Genomic DNA, 17,729 nt, shown 5'->3' on the forward strand with positions numbered 1-17,729 from the left:
CACTGAGATCAGTTTGATCCTGGTATGTCTAAGTAGAAGGGAAGCTCATCTCATAATAGAGGCCACAGCTCTTCAGAGTGCGCTGTGGCACGGGAAGGCAATATCCAGCTGAAAGTATGAAGGAATGAGAGGATGCATGAATACTTCTGCCAGGAGAATTTGCGTGGGTATGTACTTTATAGATTATGATCTTTCAGACATGCCAAAAAAGAGAGACATACATAAAGGGTGTTTCTTGTTTTACAGACAGGGAAATCGATGTAGTTCTGGATTTGCTGGTGTCCTGGTTTCTGGGAAGGCAAAAGACCTAACATTGCACACTAAATGGACAGGTTTTGTTAAAAAGTGCACCTACTTGATTTGAAAATGTTCAGCTCCAGTGAAGTGGTATTATAATGGAGATTATATTTTACTTATTAACACAAAGTTAGTTAGTTAGTAATTAATTATAATAACAACTATAACATCATTGTGCTCACATCCATATGTATCAACTTTCAGCCTGAGGCTAATATTTATGTTGCATTTTTGAAATAGGTATTGCCATGAAAATGCTAATAAAACCTGTTAAAGCCACTAGAAAAGCACCTTTCTGATGGCTATTAATACGTCTGTGTATCACTGTGTATCACTGTCTGCGATACACAATACAGAAGTTATTAGAAAGCTCATGAAAGCTTGTACACTTGCACTGAATAAAGGAATGCAGACACAGACATTTAAATTATAGCATAGAAAAGGCAGCTATCAAAGGCCTAGCAGAAACACCCTCTGTTCATAGATGCACAAAATCTCATACAAAAGTGATGCTTCTAATTTTAGCAGGCATGTTGTGTCTTCATTTTACTTCTTGTCTGCATGCAAAGTCACACCAATTAGAGCAAAGTTGAACAGTATGTTCCCGGCATTCTGCCATGCAATATTTGAAGAGAATAAATAGCCAACCAGTAGTGGGAATGAATTTCATTAAGGGGGGGAAAAAGTAAGAATTATTTGCTGAAGCCGTAGGCATTTAAAATGAAGCAAGTCAGCAAATAAAGGACAATTTGAAGTACCTCTGTACTCTCCTTTATTTGAGCAATTATTTTAGAAATACACTGTTTGACCTTATTTTGATTAAATGTAATTCAAAAAAGATGTTCTGAAATATTTTCATGTCATCAAACTGCCCCTTGTGATGCCCACAGCTTTCTGATTCTAACACAAAATGCAGAACTACATTAAACTCACTTTTCAAAGTTGGGTATTTTCTAAAGCTTAGCTGGTGAAACTGGTACAGTTCTGTGAAGAATTTTGATTTCTCAGGGTACTGGTACTGCGATAAAGCAGTGAGACAGGTATTGTACTAGAGGTGATGGATTTGCTCCCATTTTGTAAATATTGCCCTGGTAGCACTTCAGTGTGATATGAAAAGGCAATGCTATCAAAATAATCAGCTAGTTTGAAATGAATAAGCAATGGAAAAAAATGTCCAAGCTCTACAGAAGTTACAGGGGTCTTGGACTAGATCAGAAAAACTGCTCCATTCTGAGGCTTAAGCCCATGAAGTGTGGACTGCCTCTGCTTTGTACTTTTAGTATCGAACTTCTGTCTCTTCTTAGTTTCAGAAGAATCATCATTATCATGCTGTCTAGAAACTTAACCTTATATACCCATGGACCAATGTTCAGGTAACTGCATTTAGCTGGAATAAAAGGCTAATTGGGGGCTTCATACCAGATATTGATGATGGCAGGTGGGAAATATGCTTCAGATGCCTTTGGTTTATGGCACTTCTGTAAAAAGTTTTAGGACTTTCCATTTTTTTTTTTTTTATATGGAAGAGGCTAAATGACCTATACAGGCACTAAGCAATACAATTACCAATGTGAAAGTTATGTTTCAAAAGATGACTTTACTCATCCTCCCCCTTATGTTAGGAGAGAATAGATTTGAGAGACTACAGCATGCCTTGACTTAATCAAGAATAAAGTCAGGACTGTACTAGCTACTTGTACAGAGTAACATTCAGCAGCTTTATTTATGAGGATGAATACTATGTAATATGTTTAGTAATGTAAATAAATCAGGTTAAAATTAATTAGGTAATTTTTTAATGAAATAAATTGCAGTCCTAGAACTTTAAACATTTCACTTTCCTTACAGAGAAATTGTGCTCCTGAAAGGTAATTTTCAGGAGCTCAGTGTTAATTCAAGACACAAAACCATGAAGAAAACAAACACAGCACAATAGTGCTTTTCTGAGTACAGTTAATTAGGATTCAGATCTCCAGGACTACATTTTTATTATCTCCTGAAATTACAGGTATATTAACTGAAAAATAAATGAATACATAATGAAAAGAAAAACTGGTTCTTAATTAACTGTATTCTTCAAAATAAAAATTTTTTAGCAAACTAACATATATGTGTGCGCACGCATGCATACACACACATATACATATATACGCCTATACAAAAAAATCCTATATATTTGTCTGTATAACACTACGGTGATCACTTAAGAACTTCTGAAAATGAGATTCCATCTTGAGATTTGTGTCTGTAGATTAAGAGAATTGAATTTCCAATTCACAGATATTTCCGTCACAGACACAGATGTATCCTTTAGGATGTCTCCTAAAGGCTCAATCCTGAAATTTCATACTATGTATTAGGAAATCTTACAGTGCTAAAATAAGTGCATACTTGTTGAAAAATAAATTGGGAGATAGAATTTTGCATTACAGTGCAAAAATATGAAGGAATATGTTAATATTTTCATTGGTGGTACAATTATGTGAAGAACCAAGAACGTATCTCTACAGCTGATGATCTTACCATGTATCTAACTCTTTTATTTTGGGTGGGAGGGAAGAGGGTCATAAGTGAAGTGTCTTAGCAGACTCAGAACATTATTTTTTAAAGAATAACAGTGCCAGGAATAATAATCAATATGTTCCAGACTTAGAAGCAATATCAACTAAGATTATTATAAAGTATATTACAATACCTTCTCTTACCTTGACAGCATATTCCCATATAGTAGAATAAGAACAGAAGCAATCAAATTGCCTTTTGACAAATTAGAGTATATAAAACTCTATAGAGAATATAAGCATCTAGCTAAGACCAATTACTGCCATTCTATCTCTGTAAGGACATTTTGAAGAGCATGTAGTCTGAATAGAATCACTCTGTTATTGGTATGGTAACATTATCAGTATTAACACAAGACTGTTACTTAGTCCATATTTTGAACAGTTTTTAATATTAAAATAAAATACATGGTGAAATCTTGTCCAAAGCATGTTGCAGCAAGAAATCATATATACTGTGATTTTGTCTGATTTCACCATAGTTCTAATGAAGAAGCTTACAAATCAGATATATGAAAAAGCTACTACCTACTGTTGATATAAATATGTTTGCACAAAGACTGGTGTATACATATAAATAGATGGTGACGTTATTGTTCTATAGATCAACATACATGTAGCATGTGAGGATTATGCTTATTCTCTGTCTACCTAGAATATTTTTAGCCACATTTTATTAACTTCTAGGGAAAATACAGCTTCTGTCCAGAAATACAATAGCAGCAATACAAAAACATTGTGAAACAGTATGTAAGTTTTCATCCAGAAGTGTAAAAAATAGACAGATGGAGAAAAAAGAAAATAAAGATAAAAGGACAAGAGAATAAGACATATTTCTAGAATCAAGGACAAAAAAAGGAAAAATAACAGCTTAGCGATACTTGTTTTTCCCTATAATCAATACAACCCAAACTCAAGAACTTATTTCTTCACTTAGTTTTGCACTAGAAGTTTAAAAAGTCAAAACTATTTTTATGTAAAAAGGAATAATAATGCTACAGTACCTTAACAGTACCTTATGTAGCAAAATAAACATATGCTGTGCTTATTTTTCAGGGAGGTATATGCTGGATTTTTATCGTTTATTTCAGGAGTTCAGTGTCGTATACATAGCACCTATTTGGACTAAATGTACCTAACACTGTGGCTCATCATACTGTCCACAAAGGGCTGTCTTAGCAAAGACATTTAACTGACAGGTATCCAAAAAGGTCTAATAACTATGCTCAGGCATTTATGCCTTAATGCCTTCTTCTAATCTGCACACCATTATGAAAGTGCAGGGTGTAATATGCATTCCTTGTTGATCCAGTATTGGTGCTGTTCTGAATGCAGGATATGCAGCATCTTCTCAGAGATCTGCTTTGTGCTACCAAGGCACAGGGGAGTGCTGATCTCCACTTGGAGTGACTAAACGCACAGGTGGGATTCTACGTACAGTCTGCTAAATCAGTATGTCAATATGAAGGTTTGTGGTAGGTGAAGAGCATGAAAGCTTTGAACTTTCAAGCCAAAAGACAGAATACCCCATTCGGAAACCACTTGTACCACTCTGCTATCTGGAGTCCACCGATGTCCTGAACATTTTGCCTCTTGAGGCTTGTGGTTCCACTATCTCTTCGCTCACCACCTTACCTTTGCAAAATCTGGAGGAATCCCTGGAGGAGGTTTCCTCTTCCCTACCTACTTGAGGATTACTTGTAGCATGCTTCCCATCATGGTTTTGTTCTGTGCCAAGAAGACTCTCTCAGATAATGCCCAGGCTTGGTGTAAGGGTGTGCTGGTTTTGGCTGCGATAGAGTTAATTTTCTTCATAGTAACTGGTATGGGGCTATGTTTTGGATTTGTGCTGAAAACAGTGTTGATAACACAGGGATGTTTTCATTACTGCTGAGCAGTGCTTACACAGAGTCAAGGCCTTTTCTGCTTCTCACTCCACCCCACTGGTGAGTGGGCTGGGGGTGCACAAGAAGTTGGGAGGGGACACAGCTGGGACAGCTGACCCCAGCTGACCAAAGGGATATTCCAGACCATATGACGTCATGCTCAGTATATAAAGCCGGGGGAAGAAGAAGGAAGGGGGGGATGTTTGAAGTGATGGTGTTTGTCTTCCCAAGTAACTTTTACATGTGATGGAGCCCTGCTTTCCTGGAGATGGCTGAACACCTGCCTGCCAATGGGAAGTAGTGAACAAATTACTTGTTTTGCTTTGCTTGCATGTGCAGCTTTTGCTTTACCTATTAAACTGTCTTTATCTCAACCCACAAGTTTTCTCATTTTTACTCTTCTGATTCTCTCCCCCATCCCACTGGGGGGAAGTGAGCAAGTGGCTGTGTGGGGCTTAGTTGCTGGCTGCGGTTAAACCATGACAAAGGGATAGCAGAAGCAAGGGAGACACCTAATACGCATTATGAACACACTATTTCAGGAGGGAGGATAGTTTAGCTGAATAAACACGAGAGGTGCCCTGCTAATTCCTTTTAAGGCCAGAAAATGGCTTCACCTATCCTCATTTATTTACGAGTATAGACACAGTTACAAAGTCTGACATTTTGCCTGCTGTTTGGTGCCTTTTAAGAGAACCTCACTGTATAAATCAGTAACAGTTGCCCTTGATTATAAAGTTTCAATAAATCAAACATTAAATGCAAGTAAGTATCAGAAAAGGACCAAATGTAGTGGTAGAATAGAAAGGGAATTATGTTGCCTTTATGAGAAGAGGAGGCAAACTCTGGAATGACTAGTAGGCCAAGTAGGATCTGGAAAAACAGACTGAGACAAACTGTAAAAGATATAGACATGGAAAAAAGTGACCTGGAATCAATAATCACTTTGATTTGATCATTAATCTCAGACTGGAAAGGGGGTTTAGTGAGAATCTCCCGCAGTAAAGAGAAGAGTGATCGATCACAGTACAACTTGGAGCTACTTGGCATCTACAAAAGTCTAGTGTCAAATCAACCACTGAGGCAAATTGTGGTTTCCATGTTTTAGCTTTGTTGCATGTAACACAGACCAGAAGAAAATTCATTTATATATTTAATTAGAGTTCCATTACAGATTCCGTCAGGGAGCAGCACTGAGCTCAGTCAACATTCTCCTGACTTTGAAAGGAGACTTCTGCTCCTATTATTGGCATTTCCTAAAGCAGTTTCTCCTGGAGAAGGTACTGTCTCAGACACCTCACAGCATTAATAAAAGAGCAAGTGCGTAAGAAGGTTGTAAAATAAGGAAATAATTACCCTAATCCTCACAAAGAATCCAACTTAAAATACCTCTGTAATTGATGATTTCTGTTCCAAGCACTGGGGTCATCTCCAGAACTGTGATGAAGGCCTTGTCCATAGATGTCAATGGGAATGGAGACATGCGGTGTCTTCTTGCTACCTTGGTAATGTCAACAGCACTGTGACCTGCAACAAGAGAGCACCAAGTTTATGTAGCTACAACGTGTAGATGTACACAGTGATGTTCACTTAAACCACTTTACTGAAATTAATCTGGCACTTTGGGGTAAATTAAATTAGTTATCACTATTGAGCATTTATGTCAGACACTGGGAAGGCACTGTATTCAACTAGAATCAAAAGAGAGATTTAAAACAAATGCAATTTACAGTTGAAAAAGTTCACAAAAATGTATATCCTTACTTGTCATGAAAAACATACCAGAAGTCTTGCTGAGCATAAAAGGATCAGTTAATCAGAAACAGAAACCCTTCAAGATGATGCAGTATTTTATACTGAGGATGATAATCCGAGGCTAACTCAGTTCTATGAACTATGAACTCAGGGCGATTCACTCCTCATTCTGTTCTCAACAAACACATCTCTACGCTATGTGCAGTGCACAGCTAAAACATAAAAATGGACACTGTCCCGGGGAGATTGCAATCCAAGAGTGAGATGGGAGTCAAAAGGTTTGAAAGGAGGATAGAGGGAAGTACAATGAAATCACTGGACAGTCAGGACAGCAGTGTTTCCAGCTAGTAGGTATCCTACCCATTGTCAAGATTTTGTAGTCACCATAGCAAAGCGACATTTAAATATAATTTAATATAAACATAATATAAGTATAATTTGAGTGAAGGTAGTAGGATAGATTAATAGAAGTTTACTTTTCCCATGTATGAGGGACAGGTTGGGAGAAAATACGACAAAAGTTGTTTGAAAGTGAAGCCAGCAGCATGTTTGATTTCTTGATACTTACTGAGAGACTAAACAAGGGGACAACAAGCTTTGAAGGATTTTGAAAGTGAAAATAAGCAGCTGAAGAGAGGGAACTATTGCAGGAATACATAAACAAGAGTAACAGATAAAACCCAGAAGATTAAGAAAATGACATCTGTAGAAATATCCTGAATGGATTTGCCTAGAACAAGAAGGTATTTATGAGAGCCAAAGTGGATGACGTTCTATATGTAATATGTAATGATATTCCTAAAGCAACATAAATTATAATAAGATAGCATTAACAAATAATAGAAACTAATTTTTAATGACATGATTTTGGTTTGCAGTAGCTACCTAAATATCCCATTTGCTGCTGCACATGCCTTTGCATTCTGGAAAAAAACAGATTATTGCTTTAAATGTAGTCTTCTAATAAAAAATAAGTGCAAAAATAGTAAAACAATCATGCAATCTAACTTTTTCCTTCAGAAGGGAAAGTCGCTTCATCAGTCTGTATGTACAAAACTTCTTTCAGCACTGATGCATGCTTGTCTCTCTATGTGGGAGATTGATCATTAATTTATTTTTTGCTGTTAACACAGTAACTATCTTTAAGAGGAAGAAGTAGAGACAAACAAAACTGCCCAGCTAATTCCAGTCCCAAGGAAGATTCTGGAAGAAATTATTTGAACAATCTCTTTGTACGTATTTAGAAAATAACATGATGATAAAAGCAGGCACTGCGAATTTGTCAAGCACAAATAATTTCTAACTGACTCAATTCCTTTCCTTAACATAGCAGTTGGCATACTGAGGAAAAGAGAAACAGCTGATGAGATATATTTTAACTATATTAAGACTTTTCACACTCTTACACATGGCTTTCTCATAAGCATACTAGGGAGAAATGGTCCAAATTAAACTATTGTAAGACAAAATGTAACTAGTGGAAAAACTGCATTCCTGGACTTAATAAGAGGGATGTCCCTAGCAAGCTTATATTTTCCATTATTATGCCTGTATTTTGTTAGCAACCTCATAAAAATGAGGAAAAGGAAAGAACAGCATGTGAGACACAGTCGAACCTCCCAAACGTTTCTCTGCATAGAGAAAGAAACCCTGCTTAGCAGCACCATAATTCCTGCAGGTCCAGCAGATTCCACACAATATATGTTAAAAACCTTTTCCTGACTGTATAAATTAAGAAACAATTTTCTTAAAAGGAGAAGTTGGAAAAAAATGAAGGAAGATGCTAGGAAAAAATATGTCACAGCAGTGGAAGCTGGGGGAATTTTGTCTCTGCAAACAACCTTTATGCTACAGCCATTAGGTGCTTTAATGTTTATGTGGTACTGCTACCTAAAACTCATTGTTAACTACTTCAGAAACTAACATTTCACCTCTTTAACCCTTAAAATGTGAATGAATTCAGAGGCTTTGAATGCTTTGAATTGTGCCCAGATGCCTTCAGATTTGGAACTCTGTGTCTAATACATGTCATTTGCTTAAGTCAGAGGTTCTATTAAAAGCTACAGAGAAATGCGTTCTTCAACACAGTGTTTTTGAAAATAGATAAAATCCCCTAATCTCTGACAACTTTGTTCCAACACCAAAAGTATCACCCATTATTTCTGCAAAAGAAGTCAAGAAAATACATACTCAAAAATAGAGCCCCTTCAGGTTTAACACTAGCATGAATAACCTTAATGAAGACAGGAAGAAAGACGCATGTGTTACTACTGACCCTTCTCTCTCCCTACAAACAAATGCTAACTCTTCTTTTAGAGGTATCATACATTGAAACAGACCCAGAGACAAACAAATAATGATTTTTAAATTCTAAAAGTGGTACTTTTTAATTACAAGTAAATGACATTAAACAACAACTCAGATATTCCCAATTTATCTTTTGCTAATGTCAAATGTTAGATGGCTCTAAAAATAACTACTTACTTACATTAAGCAGCATTTTGTATGACAAACTAATCCTCTAGCTTTGAAGCAGCTAAGTCAATTGGTTGCATAAGGGAGAAAATTCCTCACAGCTTCCTCTCTTATCACCAAAACAACCTCTTATTCCTGTTGTTATATATATATCTACACACACACATATGTTGGATCAAATTTTAGACTAGGAAAGATTTCCATAAAACAAAGGAAAGGAATTGTGCAAATTAAAGAACAGGTCATTTGGATCAAATCTGAATTCTTAACCTTTACATTTTTTGGTTTGGTTTTATGTAACCCAACATTCAATTTCATGTTCAGGTATGAAAATAAAAATCATATATATTTAACTTGAGAATTTCCATTTTCATTGAGTGTTGATTCTTTTTGCCCATAGAACTTGCACACATATGATCATTTACAACAACACATCACCACAAACAACACAGACCTTCACGTCATTAGAAGACCAACTTGGAAGAAAAAATTAGAAGGCAACTACCCATTAATACATGAACACTATGAGCTATTTACACTTTTATTTTCTCTTTGGACTGAATTTCATTGTCTTAAGTTATTAAATTTCTTCTGCAAACCCACTTATGTCCCAACCATATCCTTCTCTTTTCATCTATCATTTGCTGCCTTCTGAGCTGTCTTAGTTTCTCAATAGAGCTATGAAGTTTCAGTACTTACTTGCTCTAAGGATGTTCTCCTTGCTGCTGCACCTAGACTGGACCTGCAGAGAGAGCACAGAGCCTATGAGCTACAGAAGTTAACAAGAATGCAAAATACAGAGATATAATGGGCAAGCTCCTGGGATCTAAGACAGAGGCTATACATATTTTCAACAACATTCTTACATACTCTACATGACATAAGTATATTTAAGCAGAAGGGTAGTAGCTGATGGTCACAACCTGATACAAGCAATTTGATGCACCCTCCCTGACCCCCAAGAAACAAGATGGCCTAAGGACAGTAACAGAGTAAATTCAAAGAACACAGTGGCTAAAATTATGTGTTAAGCTTCAGTTTTAAACAGAAAATCCACATTTTCTTACACAATTGTAATTACAGTAACTCTGAATCTAGGTGCTGTTTTATGACTAGACAAAATACTAATATAACTATATTATCATGACCTGCTTTAAAATTCTATTATTGATATTTTCAGGTATTATAGAAAGAGTTTAAAATACTCAATTTAGATTGTGTTGACTCTGAAGATATTTAATAAGACTTTCTTTGCAATTGTATAAGCAACTTACAACTGTATAAACAGCTCCTGGCTGGAGCCAGATAAATTTACTCAGTTGTTTCTTTTTAGTTAAAAGAAATGCGATGTTCAGTATGAATTTTACAGTGCAATTCTACTTTAAAAAGTAACTGTGTGAGAATGACAACTGGTTTCTCAACAAATCCTCTTCCTAGATGCTTAGCTGCCACCGTGCTATTCCAGATACTTTAGTCTGACTCCAGGGAAATGGGAGGATTCACCTTGGTCTAATATTCTAGTAACACTGGATATTTAGAGTTCCATTTGTTTACCATGCAGATTTAAAAAAACAATTGTTTTTTGAAGAGTATCAGTCCTGTAAACACAACACAGTTCAAACCTTATCTATACTGAAACATCAGCTCTTGTTAAGTCTTTGCAGGTTTGGAAAGATAGCACACTGTATAATAACACTGAAGTTGCAAGTTTTTAGACGAACTAATTTGAACAGCAGTCTATCTTCCGGTAGGTCAGCTGACTGAACTGGTAACGCTTGCATAAAAAGCTCTTTGTGTGGACAAAACCCAGCTAAAGTACTTCACAGGAAGACAAACCTCTGAGAGAGTATGAATGGAATCTTTCTCTTTTTTACTTTATTGACACATGTATTGCGAAATTTCAGTGAGAGGACTAATAAAGTAGAATGGTGTACATGTGGTGAAAGAAGTGGAATAGCACAGGTGACGCTGAGGGTGTAATTTCCCTGCAGAACATTTGTCTCTGCTGTAAAGTGAAGGAGTGAATCCAGATTATCTTTCAGACTACAGTTTCAATTTGCAGTTACAGAAAAATTACCTAGAAAGTGAGTATGTATGATCTAGCAATTGATGAAGAATGGTACACACTCAAGCCCCAAAAAGCTGTCTTCAGAAAGGAACAACCATTTAAGGCTGAAACCGACTGTGCCCCAACTTCTAAACCTCTTTCTTCTGTTCCACAGCAGCTTGCCCCAAATGTATATTCACATAAAAAAATTGGATTCTACAGCGCAACACAGTCTACTTATTGTAATGGAATAACTTATGGAAAGTAATGTTGCAACTTAGAGTGGGTTATGGTGTCCTTCCCTGAAAAAAACTGTTGTTTTAAAAAAACCAAACAGAAAAAACCCAAACCCTCCCTCCTTCCCACTAAAAATACTATACAAGAAAACTGCAAACAAAATATTAATGATGCTCAAATTTGGCCCAGAGTTGTTTTACCAGATTTCAAAGGCATGACATGAACTCTCTTTGGAAGAAGTAAATATTTACCTATAATTTACCAAAGGACAATTCTGGACCAAAAAGATGGTATAATGGTAGGAAAGAAAGCACAAAAGAGGGAGAGGCAGAGAGGGGCGCAGAGAGAGAGAGAGAGAAAGAGAGAAGCAGGATGGATGTGGCAAGGCAGAAGATGGTGTGTGCAAAAGGAGACATGGGCCTATGTGTGTAAGACTACTGTTTAAAATGGAAGAGGCTCTCTTATTTCTCACTGAAAACCATATGAAGAGAAAACGAGGAATGGGCCTGCTGCAAAATAACCAAGCGATTCAGCAAACTGTGGAATGAAACTCAGTGAGATAACATAGTCCTAAAGAAAAAGGCAAAAAACCAAAAATACAAAACACAAACATTTGAAACAATCTACTAAAACAAACCAAGTAAAATATGTGATCCAAAGGACACAGATAAAAGCTACTAGAGAAGGAGGAAAAATGTTAGCAGACAAAGACAGTGCTAAAGAAGTAAAATGGAAGTCAAGAGAGAGTCTTCAACAAAGTGGAGGAACAGAAGGAGCCCAAACCCATAGCGCAAAGCAATGTTTGCGAATGGAAAACAGCTCCTTTGAGCAGTAATAGTTACTCTCGAGTTGTAGCCTCTATTCCTCCTCAGTTCATCTTTAAGCCCTTCCAACCTATAGTGGAGCTAGTGTATGGACAAAAACAAGAGATTTATAATGAACAGAGCAGCTGAGATTTGCAGATCAAATCTTCTAATATAAAAAACGTGCTGACAAAGTTTTGCTCTTACAGTGTCCAAATGACAATGGTAACAAAAGACAGCTGGCTTCACACGCAGCCTCGTACAGGTCATTTTTTTAATTCTGTGCACACAGAGGACTTTAAATTTCCTTTTTGATTTCTTACACCCAGCCTACAGTTTCCATGTTATCACTCACCTGATGGGCAACATATGCAGTATGAGAAATAATTTGCTTCCCACAAATTTTAAAAGCAGCTGTGGAAGAGGAATCCATGATAATAAAATAAAAGGCTTGATCAGCTAGACTTGATCGTTTCCCAACCTATGCTCACAGCTGCAGAATACAAACCATGTTTTAACATAACTGACATCAAAATTAGTTATTACATAAAACTTCTGTTTGTTTAATATGAATTGCACATTGATATCCTAAATGTTATTTTTAAACAAAACTGCAGTAAAATATGATTTTGAATAAAACCCACCACTTCTCTAACACATACAGTTTTAGCAGCAATGGAGCTTTGTATAAATGGGGTCATGTGCTTTAAGTGCCTTTTATCATATTCATTATTTGTATGTTTTACTACTTTGTTATTTGTGACATTTATGAAAAATCTGTATTCTTTTCACAGCTACTGCTAAGTAAAGAATCCATATTACATTGCATATAGTACCATGACTGACTGGGGCAAGCGATTAGTAGTATTATTTACTAGAATTCTTCTCATTCACAAGTAGTTACAGAAATAACAACCTATGGCTGTCTCTCCTTTCACAGGGAAAGTATAGATTTATTGTTTGTCCATTCTACAGCCTCTTGGCTCACAATGTACCTTGGCAGAAGATACAGTGGGCTACCAGCCAGTACCATTCCGCTGCATAGTTCAGGCAGAATGTAACCAAACCCAAAGCATTCAATTCACATTACTCTGGTTTTTAAGCAAACTGGATTTTATGTTCTTTAAGATATAATTTCATCATGCTGGAATGCAGAGTAAGCTTTCTCCCATAGACTGAAGTAGTAAATAGAATGTGAAATAAAGTACTCAAAAATAAATTAAAGGAATGGTAAAATAAAGAGTCCTGCTGACAATTTCTATCTGTCAATCATGACTGGTTTGAAAAATGAAATAGATGACTGTATTAAATTGGATTTATTTAAATCTACATGGTATGTTTTGCTGCAAATAAAAATCAGTCCACGAAAATTTTTCTACAAGAAAAACAGAAAAAAGACACAAAGAAAAGTTCATGCTACAAGTGAAAAAATTCACGTCAAAAATAAAGAAAAAAAGAAAATTGAAAAACCCTTTAACACTTTACCATGACTGTTAGGAATGGTTAGAGAAATTACTTACCTTTTTAAAGTCATAACAAGATTAGCACAGAGTATTAAGTCAGCTCTTCATTATGGGAGGTACAATTAAAAGCCATTGGTTATAATAAAACAAATTGCTACACAAAGATGAAGAGTTTCCAGCCCAATATGAAAAGCTAACTCTTACGGGAGTATATTTCAACTCAATTTTACAACATGAAGAACAATTCAGAACAATGACATCAAAACATGAGTTATCACCAACAGAAAGAACCCATTTCTCAGGAACACAGAGCCTGTAGGAGGCTAACCCATGATCTTTATTGTATATGGGAAAGCACACTGCTCCACTTTTAGGAAAGCATGCAGAATGTGGAACCACCAGCAGAAACCCAAACATACATACAGACACAGAGGACTAAGGTACAGCAAAGGGAATGAGTTCGCCAAGCTGTAATGAAGGAAGCAGGGTATGCAAAGCACAGCAGCCGTTAACAACTTAAGAACTCTATTCCTCTAACTGTCTCAAGAATACCAGGCAGGCCTGTTCATGAGGTATTGCACCTACTACAACTTACTGTCAGTGACAAAGTGCATAACTCATATAACCTCTCCTTTAAACTTCAGCAGTTTTATGATGACAATCTATTCTCTGTGATGTGGGAAAGTACGCTGCTGCTGCTTTTTTTCTACATGTGATTTATTAGTAATTACATGATCTGAGTTCTGCACAATATACTCTGTGCACATGCCATTTAAATGGTCTCTCACATACTTGCCTGCTTTAAATAGATTTCAAATCACATATGATCTGATTTATAACTGTAGGGGTTTGCACGGTGTCTCTTCCCTAAAACACCTTTTCCCCCCTAAGAGTGCAACATACATTAATCAGTACCTGTAAATAAATACATAAAATAAAACTAAACCATGAATAACAATGTCTCAAACTGGTGTGATAATACTGTAAACAGTGATTTTGGCCTGTTATTCTAAGCAATATACATAAGGTTAAACTAGGAGCAAATTGAAAAATGTAATGAAATACATTGGTTGGTTTCATTAAAAAAATTGTTTTAAGAAGAACAGAGAGAATTGCTTTGATTGAATTAATATGGAATATAAAAATGAAGTGGTTAAAAAAAAATCACAGGAAAAGTGTATTTGGAATTGTGTACCTCAGAAAACATTTAACAAAGTATTTGAGGATTAAATAATCCTATTACAAGATGCAATCTTCCTACTTCAGGAATGCATTCCTATTCAAAAAGAACTTTTATACTGAGCTGAATATGCAACGTCTTAAGAGTATGGCCATCTGAATTAGGACTAAGGTCAGTTCAAAAATACAGAATAATTTTTTCTTGTTACACTGAGAACACCTCTGAAAGGGAAAGGAAAGTGAGGTCAAGGAATTTGATAGCAGCAGACATTACTCATTAATACATATTTAAAAAGGGAGTGGCACTGTTGGTGGGATTCACCCCACCAAAATTTAAATATGAATAATGATGTAGTTAGTATTCTACACATGGAATTACTCACATGGAGTCAGTGGGAAGAAATAAGCAAAAAATCATTTGAAGCCAAAATCATTTTAGGAGCAGATTTTTACCACTTATTAAGTGTTATCCTTGGTAGACTAGACACTGAACAAAAGTAATCTTCAAAACTTGAATATGCCTTTACGTCTTCATCCATGTATTATTGGGTTCCCTTTTCTGAGGTTTTTCCTAGTCACCTACACTTTACATAAAAAATATATTTAATTTTAATAATTGTTTCCCAGTAGACTATGAACACATATATGGAATTTTATGGTCAGATTATGGTTCATCCTAACTACTGTTCAAACAGGACGGTGGAAGTGGACTGATGAATACACTGCAGAAACATGAGGGCTGAACTGGTTCCTTTTACAGGAGCAGTATAAAAAAAGATATTATCCAATATTTGGAACAAAATGAAATGAGAAGGCAAAGGGCAGTTTTCTGGGATAAGATGTTGATTAGTCATCTCTCAACGGAAACTGACCTTGTCCTGGAAATGCAAAATCAAAACATTACTAGAAGAGGGTTCAAACAAAATCTTACACACCAACTAAAATTGCAAGCTGAACACCTCAATGAATGAGAAAACAGGAAGAACTATGATACATACATCAAAAAAGTAGACAAAATAGTAAACCGCTGGTCAGAAAGCTCATGGGAAAGCAAACATGCTACTACAAACTGGCAGCATAGGCTTGATAGTTGAGAATAAAAAGAGGCAAAGAGAAAGGAAGTAGGTTTTATTTCTTCAGAGGAATTTTAATGAAACGTTTACATTTGTATGAGAAAAAAATGAGCTGGATTTTGTGTTCTTAAGAGTATGGGACAGCATACAGATATGCTGTATGAATAACACTGCAAAGACAGCACGTTTCTGTGATATTTTAGGGGCTGTTCAGGGCTTATTCAAGATCATACTGGTTTTGTTCAGAGAAGCAGTATTAATTATAATTCCCAAGTATGGAGAGGACACGCATCTTGTGTAAGCTCAAGCACATATTAAATCAAGACATAAATATTATTGCCAAATAATTTGTGCACAAACTCCAGCAGGTACTTCTAACCTGTGCTAACAGAATCCAAGTGGGATTTGTATGACACAAGAAATCTCTAGGAACACTGCACTTGGGAAAATCAAAACATCTACTACTTGTATTATTAGCTGTGAACAAGATCTTTTATTTGTTTGAATGTTAAACATTCCCCAAATGCCCTGGAAATACTCTACAGTTTAAGAAATAGATAGTGTAAATAAAGGCAGAGAGAATATTTTCTTTCTGAAGAGATACAAGAGACATTCCTGTTGTCCTTGTTGTTTGCCACAGAAATGGGATTCATTTGCCTATTTTCATACAATCTCACAGCCTGGCAATTTGATTGATGAATCACTTAGCCTTACAAGTATGTGCTAGATGTCTGAGTTATATCCTATCTGACCAGCATTAAGACTTTTTAAACTCCTTGTCCATTCTAGTTCAACCATTTTTTAAGCTGCTGTCAATCAGATGGACTAAAAATACGTAAGTGATGTATAGAAATTCTTGTCCTCAAGCACACCATAAATTACTCTCTAACCCTTGACATACACTAATAAGGTTGACATTTTAAAAAGTTTCATTTCTATTACAAGTATTTTGCTTTTAAATGAAATTTCAACTATTTCACATTTCTATTTCTTGACCCAGCAAAAGCCAATTGCAATGCAGCATTGAAACAATGAGATTTCCACTACTGCAAAAAATGGAAACTCTTTTTCTTGAATGGCGTGACCCTCAAAATCAGAATTTTTAAAAATTTCTTCATTCAACTATAGTCAAGCAAAATTGGCAAGTTTAAGTGAAACACAACATTTAGGACATATCAGATCAATATTATGTGTGCAACTTATTTCTCCTTTGACATGTAAGCATTATGATTTCATCATAATTATTTTCAGCAGGGCTTCTGCAAGAGACAAGATAAGGCTATTTCATTTTAATCTCCCTGTTCAAAAACTAGTTTAATGTTTTACTTACTAAACATTATCCAAACTCTCTTCTGAATGGGGAATTATTTAGTTGTTTATAAATTTCTCTGTTGTGCTTAGTTCTACAATGTAAAACATCCTAATACACATGAAGGAATTTATTTTTACAAAATCTTTGTGAAGCAGAGGAATGACTTGATTTTACAAATGGGAAACTGAGACCCAGAGACATCTAGACTAAATTTAACTTGACATATCTACAGCTGGATTACAGAATGCAAAGTCCCTCTGCTGCCATTTATTTCAACTGCATTTGGAGCGCTCAGCATATGTGAAAATCACTCAGTATGTGTCTCAAGAAGGACAGACAGAAAATGAGTACCCCTGAAAATGATGTAAGAAGTTTTTTCAGCATGGAACATGAAGTTTGCATTAATATGGAGACAGAAAATGCAATATAGTCTTCCTTGGTACCCATTCAGGGTTTTCTGCTACGGCATCATGTTTTCTGTTCCAGCAGACAGCTATGTTTCCTGAACTGAAAGCAGGATAGCTGTAGTCACCATTCACCCCATCTGCTACAACTGGGAAATTCAGTTCAGTTTTCTTACTATCTAGTTAGTGTCAATGTCTGAATAAATGTTGGTGGGGAAGGGACAGAGGCCTGTTTGG

General features: G+C 35.9%; 1 protein-coding gene across 19 annotated transcripts in view; it reads right to left on the bottom strand.

Annotated features, from left to right (window-relative positions):
* GPHN (gephyrin) overlaps positions 1 to 17,729 on the bottom strand; it is a 313,923-nt gene that overhangs the window by 44,828 nt on the left and 251,366 nt on the right. For 12 of the 19 annotated variants that reach the window (XM_052782423.1, XM_052782421.1, XM_052782419.1 and 9 more), the window contains 2 exons: positions 9,674 to 9,716; positions 6,134 to 6,271 (listed from right to left, as the gene is read on the bottom strand). In XM_052782423.1, the coding sequence (XP_052638383.1) occupies positions 6,134 to 6,271; positions 9,674 to 9,716 (181 nt within the window). Of the gene's footprint in view, positions 1 to 6,133; positions 6,272 to 9,673; positions 9,717 to 12,100; positions 12,164 to 17,729 lie in introns of all 19 variants that reach the window. The other 7 variants (XM_052782417.1, XM_052782414.1, XM_052782406.1 and 4 more) reach the window with 1 other exon arrangement.

Source organism: Harpia harpyja, chromosome 3 (assembly GCF_026419915.1).
Source record: "Harpia harpyja isolate bHarHar1 chromosome 3, bHarHar1 primary haplotype, whole genome shotgun sequence".
In the NCBI taxonomy this organism is placed as follows: domain Eukaryota; kingdom Metazoa; phylum Chordata; class Aves; order Accipitriformes; family Accipitridae; genus Harpia; species Harpia harpyja.